The sequence below is a fragment of the Pungitius pungitius genome, chromosome 1, assembly GCF_949316345.1.
Source record: "Pungitius pungitius chromosome 1, fPunPun2.1, whole genome shotgun sequence".
NCBI lineage: Eukaryota > Metazoa > Chordata > Actinopteri > Perciformes > Gasterosteidae > Pungitius > Pungitius pungitius.
In genome coordinates this window covers 1,314,649-1,338,334 of record NC_084900.1, presented here as the reverse complement: position 1 = coordinate 1,338,334, position 23,686 = coordinate 1,314,649, and the positions used below count along the sequence as shown (strand labels likewise).

At 47.2% G+C, this 23,686-nt stretch overlaps 5 protein-coding genes across 7 annotated transcripts in view; 2 read left to right on the top strand and 3 right to left on the bottom strand.

Moving 5' to 3' along the window:
* fgb (fibrinogen beta chain) overlaps nt 1-9,859 on the bottom strand; it is a 126,701-nt gene extending 116,842 nt beyond the window's left edge. Inside the window, exons 1-13 of one of the 2 annotated variants that reach the window (XM_037479981.2) lie at nt 9,718-9,858; nt 9,453-9,485; nt 9,215-9,321; nt 8,967-9,069; nt 8,583-8,651; nt 8,345-8,459; nt 8,026-8,132; nt 7,792-7,906; nt 7,323-7,442; nt 7,106-7,228; nt 6,838-6,932; nt 6,376-6,566; nt 5,659-6,081 (exon numbers count right to left, since the gene is read on the bottom strand). In XM_037479981.2, coding sequence (XP_037335878.2) covers nt 5,847-6,081; nt 6,376-6,566; nt 6,838-6,932; nt 7,106-7,228; nt 7,323-7,442; nt 7,792-7,906; nt 8,026-8,132; nt 8,345-8,459; nt 8,583-8,651; nt 8,967-9,069; nt 9,215-9,321; nt 9,453-9,485; nt 9,718-9,804 — 1,500 coding nt within the window. In that variant the 5' untranslated portion in view covers nt 9,805-9,858 and the 3' untranslated portion in view covers nt 5,659-5,846. Of the gene's footprint in view, nt 1-5,658; nt 6,082-6,375; nt 6,567-6,837; nt 6,933-7,105; nt 7,229-7,322; nt 7,443-7,791; nt 7,907-8,025; nt 8,133-8,344; nt 8,460-8,582; nt 8,652-8,966; nt 9,070-9,214; nt 9,322-9,452; nt 9,486-9,717 lie in introns of those variants that run through there. The other variant, XM_062557923.1, reaches the window with a different exon arrangement.
* LOC119222908 (fibrinogen alpha chain-like) lies at nt 195-4,816 on the top strand. The gene is made up of 8 exons (XM_037479896.2): nt 195-339; nt 819-923; nt 1,029-1,212; nt 1,594-1,739; nt 1,854-1,952; nt 2,168-2,323; nt 2,783-3,374; nt 3,909-4,816. Exons 1-8 carry the CDS (start codon nt 283-285, stop codon nt 4,562-4,564), a joined length of 1,995 nt encoding a protein of 664 aa, XP_037335793.2. The 5' UTR covers nt 195-282; the 3' UTR covers nt 4,565-4,816.
* Nucleotides 9,860-10,519: 660 nt separating the features above from the next.
* Nucleotides 10,520-12,844, bottom strand: LOC119223046 (ladderlectin-like). Its single transcript, XM_037480139.2, has 7 exons — nt 12,666-12,844; nt 12,223-12,527; nt 11,514-11,836; nt 11,307-11,395; nt 11,085-11,219; nt 10,891-10,996; nt 10,520-10,804 (listed from the first exon to the last, which is right to left on the bottom strand). Exons 3-7 carry the CDS (start codon nt 11,794-11,796, stop codon nt 10,737-10,739), a joined length of 681 nt encoding a protein of 226 aa, XP_037336036.2. The 5' UTR covers nt 11,797-11,836; nt 12,223-12,527; nt 12,666-12,844; the 3' UTR covers nt 10,520-10,736.
* Nucleotides 12,845-13,015: 171 nt separating this feature from the next.
* Nucleotides 13,016-18,844, top strand: tlr2 (toll-like receptor 2). The gene is made up of 12 exons (XM_037479873.2): nt 13,016-13,579; nt 14,012-14,280; nt 14,825-14,981; nt 15,056-15,202; nt 15,376-15,582; nt 15,879-16,001; nt 16,199-16,349; nt 16,452-16,616; nt 16,881-17,060; nt 17,138-17,278; nt 17,367-17,872; nt 18,156-18,844. Exons 2-12 carry the CDS (start codon nt 14,013-14,015, stop codon nt 18,565-18,567), a joined length of 2,457 nt encoding a protein of 818 aa, XP_037335770.2. The 5' UTR covers nt 13,016-13,579; nt 14,012; the 3' UTR covers nt 18,568-18,844.
* Nucleotides 18,845-18,880: 36 nt separating this feature from the next.
* On the bottom strand, nt 18,881-23,504 carry LOC119223079 (serine protease FAM111A-like). 2 transcript variants are annotated; one of them, XM_062557503.1, is made up of 5 exons: nt 23,439-23,504; nt 22,451-22,519; nt 21,963-22,013; nt 20,165-21,887; nt 18,881-20,113 (listed from the first exon to the last, which is right to left on the bottom strand). In XM_062557503.1, exons 1-5 carry the CDS (start codon nt 23,481-23,483, stop codon nt 19,998-20,000), a joined length of 2,004 nt encoding a protein of 667 aa, XP_062413487.1. In that variant the 5' UTR covers nt 23,484-23,504; the 3' UTR covers nt 18,881-19,997. The 2 variants fall into 2 exon arrangements, with proteins under 2 accessions (XP_062413487.1, XP_062413486.1); XM_062557502.1 differs by having other exon boundaries at nt 18,881-21,887.
* Nucleotides 23,505-23,686: the final 182 nt, after the last annotated feature.

The following is a 23,686-nucleotide window of genomic DNA, read 5'->3' as shown; positions in this document are numbered from 1 at the left end:
CCATGAGGGTTTCAAAGAATAAACGATAAATGACTAAAAGTTGGACTTTAGTTCCCGTGATGTCGTAAGTCCCTGTTTGCTTTGAGCTAACATGCCTTTTGCCAGTAAACGCTGCAGCGGGGTGGGGTGGGGGCGGGGGGGCTGTGTTTGTGAACACGGAGTACAAACCGCAGCCTTCCCATCAATCCGTGGAGGCTCACCTTTGACCTCTGAGTCACAGTCTGGGAGACTTGATATGAGCGGACGGCGGCGCCGGAGAAGCATTCAGCGACAGCAGCGAAGATGGAGAGACTCAACTTCCTCGTCTGGCTCGGTGCGATTTGTGCGGCTTCCACTCTGGTGAATCTATTTCAATAGATTTTTTAACTTTAATTTTATCACCCGCTTTGTGTAGTGTGCAGTTTTAAAATCACAGCTTGGATGTTTAAAATAACTTTGTTTGCTTCTGTAGTTTAATTTATTAGTGTCACAACTGGTTCTTACTATATTATTGGAATTCAATTATCTTTGTTGTAACTATATTATTAGATAACTTTTCCTTCATCAACTCAGACTTTAAAAAATTCAGGAACTCAAAAACTTGAGTGAATTTATTCAAATACATCTTATATTTAACACTTTTATTTAAACATGTTTATTATATTAATACACTCATATAAAATGTCCAAGTGCTAAAATCCAGATAATCAAACTGTCCATAGACGTATAAATAATATATATATATATATATATAATGTGTTAATGTGTTTAACTAGTACAGAACCAGAAGGTTTTCATGTGCTGTTTTTTAAAACTTTAAATGTCCCCATTGTCCCCAGGCCGCCGTGTTGGACCCCCGGGGAGCCCGACCGGTGGAGCAAGGCACCAGATCCGATAAGTGTGCCACAGAGAAGGAGTGGCCTTTCTGCACCGACGACCAATGGGTGACCCTCGTTGTTTAAATATATATATATATATATATATCAGTCAAGGCAGATTCAAACCTAACTTTAACTGGAAATCCCCCCCCCCCTCCCCCTGCCCACCAGGGCCCCAAGTGCCCGTCGGGCTGCAGGATCCAGGGTCTGATGGACCGATACGAACACAGCGCCCTGAAGAGGGTCGAGAAGATCCGCAGCCTCCTGGACCGCCACAGGGCCAAGCACCGCTCCACGGACCTGGTGACCAAGCAGACGTACGACTACCTGAAGGAGAAACTCACCTCCGACGCCGGTCAGTCCGCTGACTCGTCTCCTCTCGCTCACTCCTGCATCTTTTTCCCTCTTTTTCTGCGCTGGGTTTGAAACCCATCTTTCCAACAGTCACTGAACACATCGCGTGTGACACGTTAACAATGATAACATTCTATTCTGAAATGAGTGTGTGTGTGTACACATGAATATTAAAATATATATATGAATGTATTCATATATTTAGATTCCTTTTTTACCACTTTTTGTAAAAAAGAATTATCAAAGAAAATTTGCTCTAAGCATTCTTTTCTTTGGTGATTTATTGCCCTCTAACTGACATCCTTCTAGTTCTACTCATGATGATAATATTTAGAGAGAAACATGTGATACTATTTACATGTGAAGTGCCTTCGTCCAACAGGCAACGACAACAGCTACTACGACCTGGCCCAAAGCCTCCGTCAGAGGATCTCCGACATGAAGATCAAGATCGACCGGCAGCTGAGCATCCTGCGCGCCCTGAAGCAGCGCGTCGGAGACCAGGTGGTGGAGATGCAGAGGCTGGAGGTACGGGGCCACAGAAGGGACAAAAATAAATGTCTTTGTGCGCTAAAATGTTGTTCTTAGCTTCAGCTGAAGTTTTAAACCCGATAACTAAACAGGAAGCATTAACTCTGCCAGGTGGACATCGACATTAAGCTCCGATCCTGCAAAGGTTCCTGCCAAAGCTACACTACCTTCGAGGTGGACCACGAGAGCTACGTGGGGCTGGAGAAACAGGTAAGAGCACACACACACACACAAATAAAACATAATCAGATTATTTAAAGGGCTAGAATTTGTATATAGAAAGTAATTTATAGGCTGCTAAAAAGTCAGATTCTATACTTTTATCTGCCTACATTCTTAGTAAGTGTGTTTTGAAAGCCTCGAAAGCGGTTCATCATGTTTTGCATATTCCGTTTTGGTAAGAAGCCCCCCCTTCCCGTCTCCAGGTCAACCAGCTGGACTCCCAGTCGGCTCAGAACATCGAGTCCGTGGGGACGCTGTACGTGATGAAGAGCAGGCCGCTGAAGGACTCGGTTGTCGACAGCCCCTTTAAGTCCAAGGACGTGGAGGGCGGAACGCAGAGACAGAACATGTTCCCCGATGTGAGGCTCCCTGCGTAGTGGTTCCGCCTCACGCAATGTCAGGAGAATCTCGTCTTTCCCTTTACCTCATGTGGAATTATGGGTGATGGCTTTCCCTGAGACGGTGTGAGAGGGTCTAAGCTAACGCTAAACGTAGACATTGTCTGATGCCTCATCTTTTTTTAGGAACCAGTTAACTATATAGAAAATTACTTATTTATACGTAGTAAGTATAGTAAGTATACGTAAGTCTCTGGTAGAGGCCTGTCAATCAGCCTGTAGTCCCGCCCTAAAGCACCGCCTGCTTTATGGTCTGTTTAAATCTAAATGGACCGTAATTTACTAAATGAACATCAGATATGAAAGTCAATTCCTCATGGACCTCTATAGGACCAGAGGAGTCGCCCCCGGGGGGTCACTACAGAGAATGCAGGTTCTTACAGTCTCTTCCAGTACAAAGTTCTTCTTCTTTTCTCTCAGGTGCCGATGGTGGAGCTGAAGCTCGAGCATGAGGGCTCCGTCTCATCCCCAGCAACCATCTCAAAGGTTGTGGATACTTCGTACTCTTCAACTTCAAAGGGCTCCTCCTCCTCCTCCATCATCGATCTCGGCGGCGACTTCTCCAACATGGGCGCCGGCGGGGCCGGGGGCCACGGCCAGCCCAGCAAGGGCCACATGTCCACCACAACCGTCAGCTGCACCAGGAGCGTCAGGAGGACTGTGGTCCACACCAAAGACGGGCCGGTGGAGAAGATGGTGGAAGTGATGGAGGGGGGCCCCGGGTGCGAGGCCATGACGGACAGCACCAAGGGAGGGATGAACTCCTTCTTCCCCGGCTTCACATCATCCTCCTCCTCCTCCTCTTCGTCGTCTTCTTTTTCGACGAAGACGACGTCCCACAGTGGCGGCACCAAGGGAAGCATCCTGGACATTGAGTCCGATCTGGGGAATCCATTCGGCGACGACCTCGGCCTCTTCAAGACGTCCGACGTGGAGGACGACCTCCCCGACTTCCAGGCCCGCAGCGTGAAGAGCACCCGCACCGAGCGCCACGCCGACCACGTGGGAAAAGGTACGGAGACGTCCGACCTGGAGTGACCGGAAGAGCACGCGCGCTCGGCTGTTAGCATCAGCTAGCCTAGCCCTGTATAGCAAAGACCATGAAGTGAACACAGTGATTTTATTGTTTAAATCTGTATGAAGTAATTACACGTTGAGGTGTTTTATTTCAATCCTGATTAGCTTTTGCAAATAAAAAAAATCTCAACTCATTATTTGGTTGCTTTATCAGCCACTGTGGCTCCGCCCTCCAAGTTTTCTTGTCCACTTACGTCAATTTAAATCGTTGTATTGATCACATTTTTTATCTCTTTTGCCCGTATTTAGTGTTATTCCGCCATAGTTTCAGAGGTCACAAGGTGACCCAAGGACCACAGATGGAAAGTAGCCGTTCCCGTTTTGAGACCTTGTTGAGAAATAACATGCAAGACCAAAGTTGCCAAACAGAATCAAACAATCATGGGTTTCCCGGTAAATTACCGTTAGCGCAGCATTTCAGCTAGCCGCTCCAAGCTAACTTGCGGCCCCCCTCCCCCTCTGTCCGCAGATTGCGTCAATGCTCAGCAGCACCACCTGAAGGGCGAAGCGAACGGCCTGTTTAAGATCAAACCGAGTGGCGCGGACGGGGGGGTGGTGGAGGTTTACTGCCGGCAGGAGGGGCTAATGGGGGGGTGGCTGCTAGTCCAGCAAAGGGAGTCCGGAGCGCTTGACTTCAACCGCTCCTGGGCCGAGTACCGCGTTGGGTTCGGCTCGGTGGACGCAGCGGGTCGGGGAGAGTTCTGGATAGGCAACCGCAACCTCCACCTGCTGACCAGTGGGGGCGAGACCCTGCTGAAGGTGGAACTGGAGGACTGGGAGGGGGGCGCAGCCACCGCCGATTACACGGCAGCGGTGGGCCCGGAGGGGGAGGGGTTCCCACTGAGCGTGTCCGGGTACCTCGGGGACGCCGGAGACGGCCTGACGCCGACCCACGCCGGCACGAAGTTCAGCACCTTCGACCGGGACAACGACGCGTGGGGGGGAAGCTGCGCTGAGGTGAATGGCGGCGGGTGGTGGTACAACAGCTGCCAGTCGGCTAACCTCAACGGCGCGTACCACCACCCCCCACACAGGGGGGAGGGCGGCGTGGTGTGGGCGACATACAAACCGGCCGATTACAGCCTGAAGGCCGTCAGGATGTTCATCCGACCGGCGTCTTTCTAGAGAGTGACGTTCAATATGTAACATGTGTATATATGTATATCTAAAATATGAATATGATACATATATATATGTGTATGTGTATAAACCCCAAAGAATATGCTGGGAGAAGACCTTCAGACTTTCGACCTGTTGGTGAATCATTCTAAACTAAATTGTATGTTTAGTGCAAATGTCACTGACCTGTTTATCTCTCCAGAGTTCTCAAAACAAGACGACTGAACTTTGCTCAATAAAGTTTCAATGTTCACTTCAGCTGCTGTATTTTGTGCTTTTTTTCAATTTAACATGTACAAAGAAAATAAACATGAATAAACATAAAAACTGTATTTGAGTTAAATGCCTATTCATATAAATATATATATATATATATATGTTACATAGAGGAATTATTGTCCTATTACAGTATTTAGTGTTATTCCTTTAGTCTTAATCTAGATCTTCATTTTGAGCCTCATTTGCTTTATTCCAGAATGTAAAACAAGTCCATTAACGTATTCCACTCATCAAATCAAAGTTTTTTATATCTTGCAGAATATGTTTTAACTATTAATCATTAACCTTGACCTCCGCCCGCTCCCTCTGACCCACTCTGTTTGATTTATACTGAACTGCACTGACCACCTCCCCTTTTTTCGGCCGTGGCAGCTGAACAAAGATGGCCGACAAGGTTCCAGTCACAGGAGAGGCGAGAAGCTAAAATTAAACTTCTCCATGTTCTAAACAACTGATCATGTCTGCTCAACCTGCATTCAAGACGAGTGCCCCCTCCAACTCACACTTTCTGATACAGAAGAACTAGGGTAATACTACCGAAGGATTACATGTCATTTAGCTGACGCTTTTATCCAAAGTGACCATACTACAGTAATTGTTTTGAAGGACTACCAGTAATACTACTGAAGAATCATAGTACTATTAGATATGTATGTATGTATGAGGATGTGTATCTGGAGGAGGAGGAGAGACCAGACAAGAGGTTGCTGGGTCACAGCTCCACGGAACGTTTTAGCATCTTTCAGTTTATTATTTATATACTTTAATATGTTCATTAAGTATGTTTTTTTTGTGAAATGACACAATGGAAAGACAGGAAGTAGGTTCCTCAATGTGTTTATTGAGTAGTGGAGGTCACAGCACATTCCCTCACACAATACTTCTTCACTTCGTGGAGGTTGTGTGCGTGTCCATCATCTTAAAGGTCACAGCTGAAATATAGGACACAAACATAGCTTCACTTGGTGTCTTTTATTTTGGCGGTGATGCCTCTGCTCTCTCTACACGATTAGCTGGGCATGTCGAAGAAGGGCCTGATCTTCATGCTCATGGCCTTGAGCGAGTACCAGCTACCCTTCCAGTTCATCCACACCACGCCGTCATCTGTGCCGTGTTTTGCCATGTGACGTGTGTAGGCTCCGCCCACGTAGTACCGGCCGTTGGGATTGGCCGAGTGGCAGCGGTTGTACCACCAGCCGCCCCCGTCCTCCCTGGCGCACTGTTTGGAGGGGTCCCCGGGGTTCCTGGTTCAGGGGGACAGACAAAGAGTGTAAATATATTTATTTTTCTATATTTGATCTGTATTGATCCAGAAGAGCATTACAGAAGGACAAAACAAATCCAATACATAAGAGGTATATTCAACCAGTATATATGTACATAGTGTACATATGTATAATCTGATTAAGTAATGGTACTTGTGCTGTGTGTATTAATATAGCTAAATAAAAACACAATATTATATGTGATGTACATGTCATAGCAGTGTGGATTTGTGTATATTTATGCATATATATATTATTGATGGACCCCCTCACCAGTTGTCGTAGTCTCGGTCGTAGGTGCTGAACATCATGCCGTTGTGGATGGTCATCGTGCGGTTTTCACCGAACAGTTCGTAGGTACCCTCCAGCAGAGAGTTGCCGGCGTTGCCGGAGTAACCGTCGACCGCCAGCACGTAGCTGGCCGTCTCACCCTTGACGGTGAATTGGCGGTAGTGGGCGTGGACCTTCGTGAATAGTGGAGAAGTTGGGATTTAATGAGCAGACAAACCATCTCTTTTTCATTTCAGTGTATTTTTCACATTATACTGGGACACTAGAGATGTGAGAGTGAATTGTTGTCATCTCTAATAGGACTTTAGGACGAATTTAGTTAATACTTACATGCTATACTATGACTTTTTAAAAACTTTAAAAATATATATTTTTGACATAGAATACATTGACTTTTTAAAATCTTCAGCTAATAATCCCTGCAGTAGTTGGACGAGGACTCACTCTGGCTCCTGTCCAGTCCTCCATCTCAATGAGGACCTCAGTGGGGCCCATCTTGGTCAGTTGACTAATACGGTCGTTGCCGAGCCACTGTTCACCTGTCAGGTGACGGAGGAGAAAGGTTTGCTGGTCAACCATAAAAACCAGTGGATCATTTACAAAATGACTGAAATCACTGTACATAAAAGGGAAGGGGGGGCGTAAACTCTGAAACAAGTTGAGGTTGAATTGTTCTATATTGGTCCCTAGGGCCAGGGGTCAAAGGTCTCACCGGGAGTCTCGCAGTGACCCTTTCCGACATCGAAGGCAATGTTGCCAAAACCGCGGCGATATTCGTCCCAGCGGCGGCCGAAGTCAACGCTTCCATCGAGCCGGTTCTGGATGAGCAGCCACCCTGGGAGAGAAGAAGGTACATACGTATCAAATATTCAAGGTACCAACAAAGGAACCCACAGTGAACGGTCATGCGGCCTGAGGTGGACCCTCACCTCCCTTCTGGGTGGTCTGGTCACAGAAGACCTTGTAAGGAGGGTAGAAGGGATCCGGCTGGATGAAGTACATCTGGGAGTCTCTTCCTCCACGGCGGTAGATCTCCTCACATTCCTTCCCTGAAACCCCACCGCCCAGAGGAGAAAAAGTTCACTCTTCTGCTCAACCAAAGAACGATAGGATGTCATTTTACATTAATCTGTAGCATTAGCATTGGTAGCTAAAGATAGCTCTATTAAAACAAATCCTGCGCTCATTTATCAAATTATGGCCAACACATTTTCAACAAGAAATCAGCTTGTAGCCCCGCCCTAAAGCATCTCCTACTTTATGGTCTGTTTGACACTAAATGGACCATAATTAACTAAATGAGTCATTTTCTCATAGACTTCTATGGGAGAAAAGGAGTCGCCCCCTGCTGTCACTAGTGTATCGAACCCTGCTGCTTGTAGGGGTCGCCACACTTACCAGACACCACCGGTATGGGACATTTGGTCTTGCATGGCTCCTTGCACTCCTCCTTCTGGGACTCGATGGCCGTCTCCAGCCTCTGGATCTTCATCCTGATCTTGTCCAGGACCCCCTGCATCACACAGAGATTCAAGCTCATCATCTACCTTCTCTCCAAGATGAAGGAAACATTTCTGAGAGGCAACAATAAAATATCTGAACATATCTATATGTTTAAATATATATCTTTACCTGCAGCACTCTGATGGTGGAGGGGAAGGTGGTGTCCACAGTATCCTTGATGTAGGCATGTTGTTCCTCCACCCGGTCGGTGTACTGAATCACCACCCTGTTGTTGTCTGAGTGGACGTAGAGATTGATTGTAAGGATTGTAAAGGGGATGAAAGGCCTCGCTCCAACCTTTCATGACTACTGCTTAGAAAAAGATTCTGGATTCATCGTCACAAGATGAAAGTTGTTTCAACGTGAGCTGTTGTTCGGTAGATGTTCTGGTCTCAGCTGAGCCCTGACTCTCCATGAAGCAGAGGTTAGAATCTGGGCTCAGACGTACCGTTGACCACCCTCTGTCTCTCCCTCAGCGAGCTGGACATGCTGGTGACGTAGGTGTAGACGCTGTTGGAGGCTCGGGACAAATCCTCCACCCGAGGCTTGAGCTCGTTGATGCCCTGTGGATAAAAGCAACGCATGTGACAGGAAGTCAGTGCATGCAACAGGAAGTCACCGCCAGCGTTCTCCTGGTCAAGAACCACAAAGGAATCCCTCGGATTCTAAGTAAAAGATGCTTTTACCGTCTTGACGTTCCTCTCTTGCTTCAGCAGCATCGTCTTCAGCTCACAGCCGCTAGGACACAAAACACCCTGCAGGGGGAGTCTCTGGTTAGTGAGGATCAATGAGGGCGGAGTCTATCGTTAGTGTGGATCAGGGAGGGTGGAGTCTATTGTTAGTGTGGATCAGTGAGGGCGGAGTTTATGGTTATTGTGGATCAGTGAGGGCGGAGTTTATGGTTATTGTGGATCAGTGAGGGCGGAGTTTATGGTTAGTGTGGATCAGGGAGGGCGGAGTCTATCGTTAGTGTGGATCAGTGGGGGCGGAGTCTATCGTTAGCGTGGATCAGTGGGGGCGGAGTCTATCGTTAGCGTGGATCAGTGGGGGGGAATGGAAAGGCCTCCTACCATCTCCTCAGCGGCGTGTGTGCATCCTCCCTCGTCCGGCTGCCTCTCCTTCTCTCTCAGCTGCTGTCCCCCGACCGGAGGGGGGGTGGGACGGCCGCGGTACCTGGGGTGGAAGAAGAGCCCCAGGGGGGGGTGCTGTCACCACGACGTAGTGAGACAGGTGTATGTCTGTATGAAGACATCTTTAAATCTCGATGGACGTGTTTTCATTGTCTTTCTCTTCCAGGGGGGCCCCTGTTTTAACGTACCTGCCTCCGCCACTAATAGGGGGCGGGGCATTGCGATTGCGGGTGTATGTGTCCCCGCCCCTCGTCAGTGGGCGGTGCCCACGGGCGTCCACGGCCCCCGCTTTGGCCTGAGGGGACAGGAGAGGAGACGGGGCGTCACAGGAGGGACGCAAATACATTATTGAAGATGAAAGAGATTAAACCAACGATGAAATTATAATATTCTACATTTATATATTCTATAGAAGATTCTACGCACCGTTGCATTCTTTGCAGATAAGCCTTTGTTGTCCTGTCAAAGACAAAAGAAGACTTATGAAACGTATCAGAACATTTAAAGCTGCAGTAGTCGAGCCACCTCTTAAACTGAGTGAGGGTTGTTTTTTGCATTTTAACCTTTAGAAATGTGAGCTGATATTAAAACATCTCCAGCAGATGAATGTGAATAGTTTCATGCAGTTATAGAATGGTTTAAAACTTGGAGGAGATGTGAGCGATAATCATCCTCAAAGGGAATCACTCACCACATCGTAGTCGTCGTAGTCCAGATTATCCTGCGCCGCGGCCAGGCACACACACACGCACACACACACACTCAGCAGCGTCCTCATTGTGTCCTCGTCCTCACTCTGTCCCCTGAGTCCGAGCCCGCCGGCTTTTATCCCGGCTCGGTTTATTAATCATTGGTGGAAGCGGTCGATATGAGCGGGGACAGTTTACCCGAGCTGAGTCACCCTGTGGAGGTCAAAGGTCAGAACAGCAAAAAGAGGATTTACTTAAGTAGATTAAAAGTACCTCCGAACGTAAATCTATATTTCTCTCTTGACCTCTGACCCTCTGAAACCATCTGAGGGAACAAAAGCTTTTATTCAACTCTGTGTTCATTCAGATTATTTTATTAGTTATCCTGTGACTTTAAAAGATTTAAACGTTTCTCTAAATCCAAAAACATTACTACATGTCGCAGCCAAATAATAAAACAAAAGGTCCTTTCCTGGCCGTGAAGAGGACTTGATGTCGGGAAATGACTGTTGACTTAATGACGCACACAGAATATAATAAGAACAACAACACGTGTCACCATGTTGACAAGCTTCTTTTAGAGATTTTACCTTTATATCTTATCTGTATTATTGTTATTAGAGTATTATTCTCTCTTTTGAAACTTCTCCTCTGTTAAAGCTGTTTTTTGTGAGAGCAACAGAAGGTTGTTTGAGTCCAAAAGGACGAGTTGTGAAAAACACACAAAACTGTCAAACATGTTTTATCCCGAATGGATCTACCAACAGCAGTCGAGAAATACATAGTCATACAAGTTCATGTTGCATCGTTTCCTTTATTTAATTGTAATTTCATGGCACACGTTACACATTTAAGAAGAACCAATGAACACCATCATGATGATGATGATGTCACTACTACACGGCTAGGTGTGTGCATCCATCGCTTTAATCATTTCGATCCACCCAGGAGGAGGTCTCACGTCGCCACAGTTACCGCTCAGAGTATTGTGGGCGGAGCCGGACCGGCAGGCTCCTCCCCCTCAGACGGTCTTGGCACAGATGAAGGGGAGGGTCTCGTTGCAGGAAGCGTTGATCCACTTCTTGAGGGCTGGAACACACAAGTTAAGATGCTCACAGATCAGAAGAACCGGAGCTAAACATCTTTATTTTATTCATTATATTAGTATTTATTACATCCATAGTTCATCTGCAGGCAGCGGCCCGAGCTCCTGGGCTCGTATCCCTGGGCCCAGTTCTCGTAGTCGAACCTGGAGCCGTCGCTCCACATCCAGTAATCCACCTGTGGGATGCGTGTGTTTAGCATGAAGTACATGAGTTACAAGCATGAAGCATAAAGTACATATTGATGCAATGAGCCCCCCCCCTACGTAGATGGCGTCGTTGCCTCCGATCCAGGTGGGGGGGAAGTCGTATCCGTCTGCTTTGGTCAGAGCCCGCAGGAAGTGGTTCTCCTTGGGGCTGTGGGCCGACGCCAGGTTGGCCCCCTCAAACAGGCAGTAACCCTGGGGGGGGGGGGGCAGGTTTCCACACAGTTCATATCTCAAAAAGCGGTGGGAGGGGGGAGGAGGGGTGGGGGGAGCGGGTCTTACCTCAGCCTCGGCCCAGGTCTTCATGCTGAAGATGAAGGCGAAGCACTGGTCTCCATAACGGGACCATCCCAAGGGGCAGATGGACCCACCTACACAAAGACACACAAAGACACACAGTTATACACAAAGACGGTAACAAACATACAATCCATGTACGACATCATCATACATCATGAAACTTGTGATGAAGCGCCTCCCCCCTCTCACCACAGTTGACGGGCGGGACGCCGGGCGGCGTGGTCGTGTTGGGGATCTTCTCCCCGGTGACCACGTTGACGCACCAGCAGTAGCCGGTGGAGGCGCAGCACTGCTGCGGCAGGAAGTTCCCGTTGGCGTCGCACTGAGGCACAAACGCCCCCAAGAGAGGGGGCATCCTCTCTTTCTTGCAGAGGCCATGGCCCCACGCCAGCCCCCCCGTGAAGTTGAGCGGGGCCGGGCGGGTCAAAGCCAGCAGGGAGCTGAGCACCAGGGACACGCCGAGGACCTTCATGGTGAGGAAGAGGAGGAGGAGGAAGAAGAGGAGGAAGAGGCTGCGATGCAAAGGAAGTCAAGAACAAAAAAGCCGTTTAGACTTCTTTAATAAGCGATCAGTCACGTGCTTCAGTTATTTATGCGATATAATCAAGTCTGATTACAGCCGATGAGCTCACACTTCATTTATACTGTAAATCCACCACACTCATTTCCTTTTCCTTTAGTGACTGAGATTTAAATTTAAACAGTATTCTTAAGATATATCTGACAGAAAGGGTCACAAAAAAGTTTTGAATGAAATATTAATAATAAATTAGGCACACAACTAATACATGTTACAAATATCAAATACAGCACTACACAAAGCACTGGGATGAGAACTACTACAAACTGAGATTTATAGTATAGTACATATAAATATGCCAAAAGATACCTGAGTTACCTTTTGGAAGGACACCCGTTCCAGGATCAGCGGCTGCGCTGCTCGGCCCCTTTTATCCCCTCCGAGGGGGCGTGGCCTCGGGTTCCCACGCCGCTCTCTGGTGTCGGCCTCATTGTGTGTGAGCAGCTGACCTCTCGTTGGGTCTCTCTGTGACCGATGCTTTCTCACAGCTTTGGGTTTCGTCTTTTTCTATCTCCTGCTTCTGGCTCCGCCTCCTGTTGTTCTGCCGCGGCCCTGGAGCATTGTTCCCCATCTGGGTTGCAGACAGGGTTCCTCGTCTGACCCCGTCGCATCGCGCCCCCCGGCTGGAAAAGAAACAAGCCGTATATGATCCTGTTGTTTACGAGTCTCACTTCAGAACTGACAAGTAGCTTGATTCCCACAATGCACGGCGGCTCTTTATTAGAAGAGCATCACCTGCTGACCCCATGTCTGAAGCACACCTGGTTCTCATGAGTAGCACATTTCAGAAGGAGTTTGGCGCCCCCTGTCCACAGAGAGGCAAACGGCAGCCACCGACGCCATCGGATCGCATTCAAGCCCCTCCATGTCAAACACCTCCCTCCTCGTCTGAAGCACAACTCAGTCGGACCTGACAACACACACACATTCAAAAATATATTTTTTTATTCATTTAGGGAAACCCTTCTGATCGAAATTCAACAAAGCAAAACTAGGCCACAGTAAGAGCGATGCATCAGGACATTCCATCAGGACAACTGGTCCCAGAGGGGGACAATGAAGATGTCACATCAACGATGAGGATAATTTGTGGATTGGCCCCTGTGGAGCCCCGAGAAGACGTGACGTTGAGTCAAATTCGGGTTTACGTGTTTAGTGCATTAAACAGTAACTAAAGTTCTGTGCTGGCTCCTCCTCTGCTCTTCACGCTTGTGAACCTCGTTGATCGGACTGGACGTCTCTCTTCATGCGGACAAAATGGGGAAGTGTTGGTTGGAGCAGATGTCTCTGTGGTCACGGCCCTTTACCACAGTTACACATACAGTATGATGTGATAGAAAACACACATTGGACAACATGAGGCCTGCATATAATAAAAAGGGAGTTACACAAATGTTAGTTCATGAATTTGGGATTGTTTAACTGATGTTTCTGAAATAAATCTTTTTCATAACTTCTAGTAGTCACTGCACTTTTCTCTAAACGTCCTCATGGATGCATTTTTTCACGCACGTTTCCAGTCGAGAGCACCTCTTCATTTTCACTACCTCTTTTCCTCCGGCTTCTACTTCCTCTCTTCATGCTCTTTAAATTCTCTCTTCACGCCCTTCTCTTCACGCCCTTAAAAGTATTCCTTCTCTCGTCTTTTCTCAGTTTTCTAATCAGGAATCATCGGGTAAGTCAGCACAGAATTCCTGGAATAAAGAAACATGTAACTTATTTTGTTGACACGCAGTCATGTAAGAGAAGTCACATGAGTTTTATGTAATGATTGTTATGATTTTTCCGTTGTACAACAGCGGTTGTGAGAACAGAAGTTGTCTGGTTAGTTACAGTAACAAATTAGAGAACATGGGAAGCACACAAGGGCTATAAAACAGAATGAATGAATATACTGTATATATACAGTAAAAATAAGATAATAATAGTAACTTCATCTTATGGATGAGCAGAACTGAACTGAACACTTCCTCTTTTGTCAGATCCGAGTTTCTCTCTGAGTTTCTTTCACTTTGCTTTGGTCCTTCTCCTCTTGACGCTCGTTTGCTTTGTGGCTCGATTGACTCAACGATTCATTCGTCCTCTCGGCCGCCTTCCTTCAACGCAGGATGGGCCAGCCGACCGACCTTCACCTCGCCCTCCTGCTCCTCTTCCTTGCACTGTGCTGGGGTCAGAGGTCAAACCCAGATGTCAGGAGGCCGTCCTGCGATCGCTGTGACCGGCGGCTCGTCTGCAACTGCTCCTACGGCGGATGGACTTGCGTTCCCATGGTAACGGACCGGGCGCTGACACTCGACCTCTCCTTCAACTACATCGCCGCGGTAACGGGCGACGATCTGACAGGACATGGGGTGCTGGGGTCCCTCAGTCTCCATGGTAACGTTGATGAGATTGTAATGGTCTGATAGGTGAAAAGCTCGAATAAAACATAAAATATGGTGAAGAATGTATTTCTTTTCATAATAGTTTATTTTCTTTCCACAGTTGTGTCCATGTGGATTTCTACCAATGTAGTAATCAGACTATGTGTGTAAAGATTACATATATATGTGTGTGTGTGTGTGTGTGTGTGTACATATATATTTACAGAGGGTACATATACACATAGATGTATATTTTGCAAATTGGCTTTAGTTTTGGTATCTTTTAAATGATGAAATATGATTCATATCTGCTCTTCCTCCCACTGACTCTGCTCGGTAGAGGCCGTAAAGGTTTTAAAAAGTAAATATGGGTGTTAAGACAGAGGAAAAGGTGGAGAAGACAAGACCATCCCTGGGAGGAGGCCAAGAGTAGTTACATGGACAACACAACGATAACATTTATGAGGGTTAATGATAATCAGTGGCACACGGACGGAACCCTGTGGAACCCCCTAGAATGAAGAATTTCATCACACGTTGATGTGACCGTCCTCCAGGTAACAAGCTGGCCGCCATCCACCCGTCAGCATTTGACGCCCTGTGGAGCCTGGAGGAGCTCGATCTGTCCGACAACCAGCTGACCGCCCTCAACCGCAGGTGGTTCATCAAGCTGGGGGCTCTGCGGGAGCTCAACCTGCTGCACAACCCATACAGGTGAAGTGCCAACAGGTCAACACCTCAAAGGCCTGCGGCTCGCACGCGATGTTCACGCCTCTTGTGTCCTCCAGCTGCCTGGGTTCTCACGCGTTTCAGACGCTGGTCCAGCTGAGGAGGCTGAGGTTTGGAGGTCCTGCTCTGGAGGAGCTGAAGAGAGGAGACTTGTCTGGAGTCGCTGGGTTGGAGGAGCTCACGGTGCACGCCAACAACCTGACCAGGTGAGGGGCCAACGCCGTTTTTGATGGAGTCACAAGCCCTCAAAAGATTAACGATTAGATTAGCAGTTGTAAATGTAAGGACGCTTCCTTACACTTCCTTGCGCTTCCCTATAAAGCTCGTACTATTCCCCATCGTCAAACGGACCCCCTCCTGTCTCTTTCTCTCCCTGCAGGTATGAAACCGGTGCTCTGGGGTACGTTTGGCCCCTGGATCGCGTCACTTTGAGCCTCCGCGGCCCATTTTTACAGAACACAGCCTTGGCCTCGGCTGTGCTCGGGGACGTGTCTTACCCTGAGACGCAGCTCGTTCTGGAGGACCTCCATGTGATGAGGAATCAGTCTGTTCAGCCCTTCAGAGAGACAGCCAGCAGGAGAGTCAGGTCGGTCCCCAATCCCTCCCTGTGAAGCTCTGAGGAACTCGTCGAGAAACTTGAGGAAATTCTCTTTCTTTATTTAACATGCATTTTGATTCTGGCTTCATCCATGTTCAAAATTGCACATTGAAACTATTCAGTAAATTCACAATTAAAAAAAATAATTATCTTGATGAATCGAACCAACTGGGAACTTTTTATGCCGTTATCAATACATTTTTGGGGTGATTCCCCTTAAATTTGTATGAATGTAAAATGGTTTGGCAGAGCAACCAACCGGCCTCTATCATGTCACTTTTCAGGAAAATCACCTTCCGCAACTTTTCTGTGTCTGACGAGGCCATCGTTGATCTTCTCATGGTGATGAATGGAGCGCCGCTCACCTCGTTGTTCATGGACGCCATCACACTGATGGGCGAGGGCAGGTAGGAAACCAGCAAGGCAGCACCATCTAGCAAATTCTATGGTCCTGCCCGTCATGCCAGATTTTAAGACGTTTGGTCGAAAGGCACCTTCTGGGTTTGGCATTAACTCTTCCCCTTTGCAACATGTTTAATTGACAAATCACCCCGCCTACTTACTAAGAGGTTTAGTGCTGTGTTGTGCCTCTGTTTGGCGCCAGGTGGGAGCGAGCCAAATGGACCGACCATAAAAGCATCGACGAGTTCTACATACGTAACGCCGTGGTGCTGAAGGTCTTTCATTTTGCCTCCTTTCTGGAGCTGTCTTTTCTGCTGCAATACCCCAGTAAAGTGTCCGTCATAAACAGTCAGGTGAGGACGGCGTTGCCTGCGGCGTGTGATGGCGCCTACATTGATCTGCTACACAGCGGGGGGCATGGTGTCCCGATTTGAAGTCGGATCCTGTCCCCTCAGGTGTTCGTGATGCCCTGTATCACGTCCCGCCTGCTGGTGAACCTCCAGTACCTCGACCTGTCCGACAACCTGCTGACTGACCTGACGATGACTGAGACGCTGTGCAACGGAGATGGCAGCCTGAAGGGCCTCCGAGTTTTAAACTTCAGCGGAAACGCTCTCAAGGTGCCTTTAAAAAAACGTTTTTGGTCAATGAATTATATTTATTGTGTTTTTTACCTCCTGGCTACAAAAAAGTCCAAACTCTTGTTAGAGAAGATGTTTTTGTTTTTCAACCTTAGTAGTACACGTGCTGACTGGGCTGATCATAATGAGAAAAGTCTTTAAAGTGCCCATTTAACATAAATCCAAGGCTGAATTTATTAAAAGAGGGCCCTAGAACACCTGCTTCCTGAAGACTTATCTGCCTCTGTCTTCTCTGCTGTCCAGTCTTTGTCCACGATGAGCCAGCAGGTAGCCAAGCTTTCCAAACTGACCCATCTGGACATCAGCAGGAACGGATACAGCTCCATGCCCATGGGCTGCCCCTGGCCCTCCACCCTGCGATACCTCAACATCTCCAGGGCCAAACTCACCACCATCACCCCGTGTCTACCCATAACACTGGAGGTACTGAGAGTGGACGCTGTGGACCGGACACACATCGCAGCAAACACCGCGTTAATCCGTTGGTTTCTTACATACAGGTCTTGGATCTGAGCAACAATGATATCAATGGCTTCAACCTGTTCCTTCCCGCCCTGAGAGAGCTCCACCTCTCTGGGAACAAGTTACTGAGGCTTCCCTCTGGAAGCCTGTTCCCCAATCTGCAAACACTGAGCATACAGGTAAGGGGTAGTCTCTCATTTCCCCTTGCTTGGTTTGCTGCGTTTGTCTCTTTTACCCCGGTGTGATCCCCGGCGTCTTCTCCCACAGTCGAACACCCTGAACACTTTCAGCCCCTCGGACATCCGGGCGTTCGGGCGGCTCCAGGACCTCCGAGCGGGTCGGAACAAATTCGTCTGTTCCTGTGATTTTGTCAACTTCCTCCGGTCGGCCCTCCAAGGGGTTGGAGACGTGCGTCTGACCGATGGAGAGGAGAGCTACGTCTGCGACTCTCCCCTCCACCTTCAGGGGGAACCGGTGGGTGGAGTCCGACTCTCTGTGGTCGTGTGCCACCGGGTTTTGTTCGTGTCCCTGAGCTGCGGGGCGGCACTGTTTGTGGGCATGCTGGCGTGTGTCCTGCTGTGGCGCCTGCATGCGTTCTGGTACCTCAAGATGATGTGGTCGTGGCTGAGGGCCAAGCGAAGCTCCCAGCGGCGGCGGCGCAGAGATGGAGAAGAGTCGGAGCCGTTGCTGTCCTACGACGCCTTCGTGTCCTACAGCGAGAGAGACGCCGGCTGGGTGGAGAACTTCTTGGTACCTGAGCTGGAGGAGCCAAGGTATCGTCGAACTAGATTTGTATTTTACTGTAAATCAAATTTCGGTTTGACCTTTGTTAGTTAGCAGGGTGTGTCAAAGGCTAAAAGTGACCTTCAAGAGACTTCAAAGGTACTGTGTCATAACTCGCATGTCTTTTGAATGACGGGACTTCAACCAACGGTTTTCAGAATCCAAGTTGAAGTTTGGTTCAAAACGATTCATGAATTTATAGTTATTACCCTTCCTCCCGTACATGTGATATTTACCACATACAGGGATGCATTACCGTCTCTCTGGTTTTAGCTTCTCCAGGGAGAACGATGAAGACGCTACGACCCACAGGGCCCCCCGACCTCTGACCCTTTGCCTCCACAAGCGGGACTTCCTTCCTGGACACTGGATCGTGGACAACATCATGAGCGCCATGGAGCGCAGCCGTCGCACCGTCTTCATCCTCTCGGAGAATTTCGTCCTGTCGGACTGGTGCCGCTACGAGCTGGACTTCTCGCACTTCAAGCTGTTCGACGGCAGCGCCGGCGGAGAGGCGGCCATCTTGGTCCTGCTGGAGCCGCTGTCCAAGGAGGACGTCCCCAAACGCTTCTGCAAACTGCGCAAACTCATGAGCTCCAACACCTACCTGGAGTGGCCTCAGGAGGAGGAGGGGAGGGGCGAGTTCTGGAGGAGACTCCGTTGTGCTTTGGGAGGAGAAGACTGAGGGGAAGACCATCTGCTTCAATTGGATCATTCTGGTCTCCTCGTGTTTTAATCAACTCAACTTTGTTCAAATAACAAGATACGGGATACATTCTTATAATTAATAAAATCCTTTCAAACTTATAATGCATTTAATGTGTAACCTTAAAGATTGAGATAAACCCGCTGTTGTGTATATTGCACAACAATTAACCTTTTTTGTGATGATCTAAATCAGTAAACGGTTACTTACAATAAGTTTATAATTTATAATATTTTCTATTTGCATTGAAAGTTAATTATGTATTATTAACCTGGTGAGATGGTTTTGTGGAAAATGTAATAAGAAGATATACTTAAAGTTGTCTTTGTTTTATTCTGTTGCAAGCAGAATAACAGTTACAGAGATTTACGGAATGTAAAGGTAAATTAAGATATATAAAAAACATTAAACATTGTGAATATGATACTTTCAGACAGGTCAACATTACCGTATTTTCGCGACTATAAGGCGCACTAAAAATCTGGTGCCAGCAGCCGCGGTAATTCCAGCTCCAACAGCCTATTGTAACGGACTGTGTTTTCATGTTCTGGAGCGGCGTTGCACTTTACAGAGTTTTGGGATGTTCAGTGAAGGGCGCACAATGTTACGTCACTCATCTTAGTGCCACCTATGGGGACGCGGGAGTTGTTGTTTTGGAGAGCGATGGTGTGTTTTTGTACGGCGTAGGCTACGGCCGACAGTAGCCTGTTTCTGGACAATAAAACCAGAAGATAAGCACATTGTCCAGAGATTCATTAGCGAGAGTCGCTACACTATATTAAAGCTCGTAGTTGGATGTCGGGATCGCGCTGACGGTCCGCCGTCTTTTCCAGCGCTGCCTCTCGGTGCAAGATGCACCAAAGCATTTGCCAAGAATGTTTTCATTAATCAAGAACGAAAGTTGGAGGTTCAGAGATATTGTTAATATCCACATTATCGTTTGAACAACGTTACCATGGGAGTGAAGAGTTTTCAGAACGCTTAATAACGTTGGATTTAGCACAGCCCGATCTAGTGGATGCATAACCAAACCCCAGTCAAACGTTTTACTGCAGTATCTTCTATTCTATGCGCCTTATAATCCATATATATAATCCCTATATATGAAAATAGTTCTAAAATCGGCGATTCATTGAAGGTGCGCCTTATAATTCAGTGCGCCGTATAGTTGCGAAAATACGGTACTTTAAATTGACAACACATTAAGGCTGTGATACATTACATTAAATTACATGTCATTTAGCTGACGCTTTTATCCAAAGCGACTTACATAAGTGCATTTCCACATAGAGATACAAACTCAGAAGAACAAGTAACAAGAAAGTACATTTTTCATCAAATAAGCAGTTTCTGTGGCCATAGCAACGATACAACCACACATGGGATTTGAATGGGAGCATCTGTTCTTATTAATTATCTGTCTCCATTGCTGAGTGTTCATCCGGGCCTGCTGGCTCAGTCTCAGGGACCTTAACGCTATTCAACAGTTTTTCTAGGTCGGGGTTTCCCTGAGCCTCCTCCTCAACTCTGTTCAACAGTTCTTCTAGGTAGAGTTTACTCTGAGCCTCCTCCTCACCTCTCTTCAACAGCTCCTTGTTTAGCTTCCTCACAAAGTCCTGAAATATATTAAGGAGAGGCTGACCGAACTCAATCAGGCTGTCCTTTGATTTGTCAAAGCCGTGGTGGAAGCCAGCAGTGTGCAAACCAAACACTTTGCCACGGGTATCGAACACTGGAGAGCCGGAGGCGCCGTGATACATGAAAGTGTTGTAGCTTATCATCACATCTGCCAGTGGGTCCTTTTCGATCCCATTGCTGATTACGTGGAGAACAAACTCATCATCCTTGTGGTTCCCTAAGTTACTGATGACGGCTTGCTCCCTGTTCTCCTTCTCAATGATACATATCGGATCCATCTTCTTCAGGCCTCCTGCCGGGTGGCCGAGGATACAGCCTTGACCATCTGGCGGTTTTGGACCGAATCTCTTCAGGAGCCCTGGTGGCACCTTGATCTGCTCTGCGGTTGTTGTGGAGTCGGGATTCTTAGCCTGAGGATTGATCTCAAGTATGGCATAATCAAGCCCATCCTCGCTGTAGCAGATGCCACTTTGAGCCAGCTCAAAGTAGTGGTTATCTGTGTGCGGCTCAGGTTCTACACAGTTAAAGGTGAAATAGACTTCAATACCCTCCTTCAGCTTTCCTTCTTCTATCCAACCTTTCAACAAGTGCGCGTTAGTCAGGATGAAATTGTCAAACAGCACAAAGCCTGTTCCCTGCATTCCATCCTTAACAATCACTTTGCAAACAGATTTTCCCAGTTCCATCAGCTTCATGACTCTGTGGACTTCACTGAATGCGTGCTGGATCTTTCCAAAGTCTTCCCTCCTCAGGTTTAAGGCTTTCTTATAAGATCCCTGACCAGAGAACCTACTCTTCATCAGCTTTTTCAGAACTGGGAACTGGTTACGGAGCATTTGAATAATCTCCTCATGGTTGCCTTTTCCGTCAATGACCCTGGTTCCTCTCTGCTGCAGTACAGCTATAACCTTGTCATTAGTCTTAGACTGTAAACCTGCTGTGGCTTTCTCCTTAGTCTTAGACTGAAAGCCCGCTGTGGCTTTCTCCTTAGTCTTAGACTGAAAGCCCGCTGTGGCTTTCTCCTTAGTCTTGGACAGTGAGCCTGCTGCGGCTTCATTCCTGGTCTTAGGTGTCCCAGGGTTAGCGTTCAATGGAAGACGTATCTTGAACTCTTTCCCATCTAGGTGGTCTACTTTTGTTCCGCGTTCAGTGAAACGATTTGGACTCTTGTTGTTAGACAGAATGAAGTAGCCGAGATCGAGGAAGCGACCGTCTCTCTTCAGAGCCTCTTCCACAGTGATCCCCTTCTCCCCATAGACGCACAGATACTTGAACCTTTTAAATACAAGGTCTTTGAAAAGGTGCTTTGATTTTGCGTTGTGCCCTCCCACCGTATCAATGTAGAAGACAGAGTACTCGTCTCTTGAATGCACCGTTCGGTCACCTTGGTTTTGGGAGGCTTCAACCTCCTCCTTTTTGTGTGATAAGATGAGAATCTCGTCGTCTCTGACACAAGAACATGGGAAATGTGTTGCAACAGCATATTTCTTATCCACCTCACCCAACTGAATCACAATATTTCCATCTGTAAAGCTCATCTCTTGATACTTTTCACTTGACTTCATGGCCTGCAGCACTGTGCGAGGTCGATCGCAGTGGATGTCATAGATCCGCTGATGGGTGGGACTGAACTTCACTCTGAAAGTATGTGAATGTCCTTCCTGCAGGAAACCAAGTGAGAGAATGAAAGATACACAAACTGGTAGATGAAGTACACTGTGGATCAGTTTGCTCACCATGGTCTCAACTTCCATTTCCTCCTTGATGTTCACTTTGCATAAAACAGTCTGCGGGGCAGAGAGGAAGATTTTGAGCAGGTTTGTGGTGCAAACATTTCAAAAATCTCCAGTGGTCCAAAACGTCTCTTCAGCAGGACGATGGGTTACAACAGGGGTCTGCTACCTCTACTTTCAAAGAGCCCCCACCAGGGGCGTTTCTAGGATTCAAAGAATCTGAACTCCCGTGGGAAAGTACGCAGCAATTTTTTGGGGGGGGGGGGGGGGGGGGGGGGATCTGTTTGGGGCCGCAGGTATTCATCGTTTCAGAGAGTTTAAAGTTCTGTTTTCATTCAGTGTTTGATGACTCAGGAGGGAAATATGACAAACCATATATGGACTTACTCTATTTTAGGCTACGCTCTGTAGCCTGACAACAAATGCCTGTACGTTTCTACCACAGAAGAAGAAATACAAAAACCACATTGGCTTTGTTGTAGACCACTGACCTCCATCCCAGCGGCTCCGTCTGCTCCGTCAGTCGGCTGCTTCCCTCTTAAGAATCGTCTTATATCCATCTGGTCAAAGCATTGGATGATAAAGCGCTACATAGCTTATATGAGGGACACTATATGACGTGTTTATGATATGTTTTTACTGATCATAAACAACAACATTCTATAGAAAATGATATTATCGTCTTCTAAACACTAGCGAGAGATATCAATGCAAAGAATACACAGATGTCAATAGTTAGTTCATTTATTTCAAATTCGCTCGTTCACTTTGTCTTCTGCCCCCTAAAATATGTCCAAACTGCGGTGGTTCATAAGTCCCACAGTGCCTACGTTTCCTGAAGGCAACGCGTCAGCCGTCTTTCTTAAGCTGTTTTATTGTTGAAACTTGAAAAATAAGATTTGGATCTTAAAGCATAGATATAAATGAACAACCCGTATCCTTGTTCTCATGGGACCAGAGGGTCCATGTTGTTGTTGTGTCTATTCTAAGCATAACGGAGTGTAGGAACCCCCCCTCCCCCATGACGCCGTCCTTTCCCTCCGTCAGCCGCCCGGGAAAAAATATATTTTCAAATATAAAAACAGAAAAATACATTGCCTCAAATATCAATATAGTACAGTACTGGGTGCCGCAAGTGTATAGGGAAACTAAATATTTTATTCAAAGCAACTTAATCGAAATTCTATTCAACTCAAAATACTTTTTTCTTCTTTTTTTTAAATAGATTTGTATAACAGACTGTATTCATCTCCGTCGGTTGGAGAAGGGAACCGAACACATGGCTTTAGGAAAGAACTGATCCAGCCCGATGAAGAGAAACGGAGACACATTATCGGTGCTCATGAACTTTATCTGAACACAAACAACTTAAACAAAGACTTCTAAAGTCTTTCTGTATCCAGCCTGAATATGGAGTTAACTATTAACTCGTCTCTAATGACTAAAAACTAATTGAAATGAAAGAATCGGGAGTCTTACCTCGACTTCACTCCGACGGCTCCCAAAGAATCCAGATGTGAGCATAAAATGGAAGGCACAGGCACGAGCACACACAGGGCAATAAAATACACGAGGCATCCCGGTGTAGTCCACCCTCCCCCACACACACCCAGGGGCGGTTCTGCATTAAATGGCACCCAGGGCGAGACCCCCTTTGAGCGCCCCCCCCCCCCCCCCCCCAAAAAAGTAGAATTTTTTTTTTTAACATAAGTGAAAGAAAATTACAT

What these genes read in the sequence shown, in the direction of transcription:
- LOC119222908 (XM_037479896.2), top strand. Translation starts at nt 283, where the DNA reads ATGGAGAGACTCAACTTCCTCGTCTGGCTCGGTGCGATTTGTGCGGCT. An exon ending in GAAACTCACCTCCGACGCCG is followed by an intron (nt 1,213 to 1,593) that starts GTCAGTCCGCTG and finishes TTCGTCCAACAG; the next exon opens with GCAACGACAACAGCTACTAC. An exon ending in GACAGAACATGTTCCCCGAT is followed by an intron (nt 2,324 to 2,782) that starts GTGAGGCTCCCT and finishes CTTTTCTCTCAG; the next exon opens with GTGCCGATGGTGGAGCTGAA.
- LOC119223046 (XM_037480139.2), bottom strand. Translation starts at nt 11,796, where the DNA reads ATGAAGGTCCTCGGCGTGTCCCTGGTGCTCAGCTCCCTGCTGGCTTTG. An exon ending in AGACCTGGGCCGAGGCTGAG is followed by an intron (nt 11,220 to 11,306) that starts GTAAGACCCGCT and finishes CCCCCCCCCCAG; the next exon opens with GGTTACTGCCTGTTTGAGGG. An exon ending in CCTGCAGATGAACTATGGAT is followed by an intron (nt 10,805 to 10,890) that starts GTAATAAATACT and finishes TGTGTGTTCCAG; the next exon opens with CCCTCAAGAAGTGGATCAAC.
- tlr2 (XM_037479873.2), top strand. Translation starts at nt 14,013, where the DNA reads ATGGGCCAGCCGACCGACCTTCACCTCGCCCTCCTGCTCCTCTTCCTT. An exon ending in TCAGCGGAAACGCTCTCAAG is followed by an intron (nt 16,617 to 16,880) that starts GTGCCTTTAAAA and finishes TCTGCTGTCCAG; the next exon opens with TCTTTGTCCACGATGAGCCA. An exon ending in TGCAAACACTGAGCATACAG is followed by an intron (nt 17,279 to 17,366) that starts GTAAGGGGTAGT and finishes CTTCTCCCACAG; the next exon opens with TCGAACACCCTGAACACTTT.
- LOC119223079 (XM_062557502.1), bottom strand. Translation starts at nt 23,483, where the DNA reads ATGCTCACATCTGGATTCTTTGGGAGCCGTCGGAGTGAAGTCGAG. An exon ending in GCCGTCGGAGTGAAGTCGAG is followed by an intron (nt 22,520 to 23,438) that starts GTAAGACTCCCG and finishes TGCTTTGACCAG; the next exon opens with ATGGATATAAGACGATTCTT. An exon ending in ACGGAGCCGCTGGGATGGAG is followed by an intron (nt 22,014 to 22,450) that starts GTCAGTGGTCTA and finishes TCTGCCCCGCAG; the next exon opens with ACTGTTTTATGCAAAGTGAA.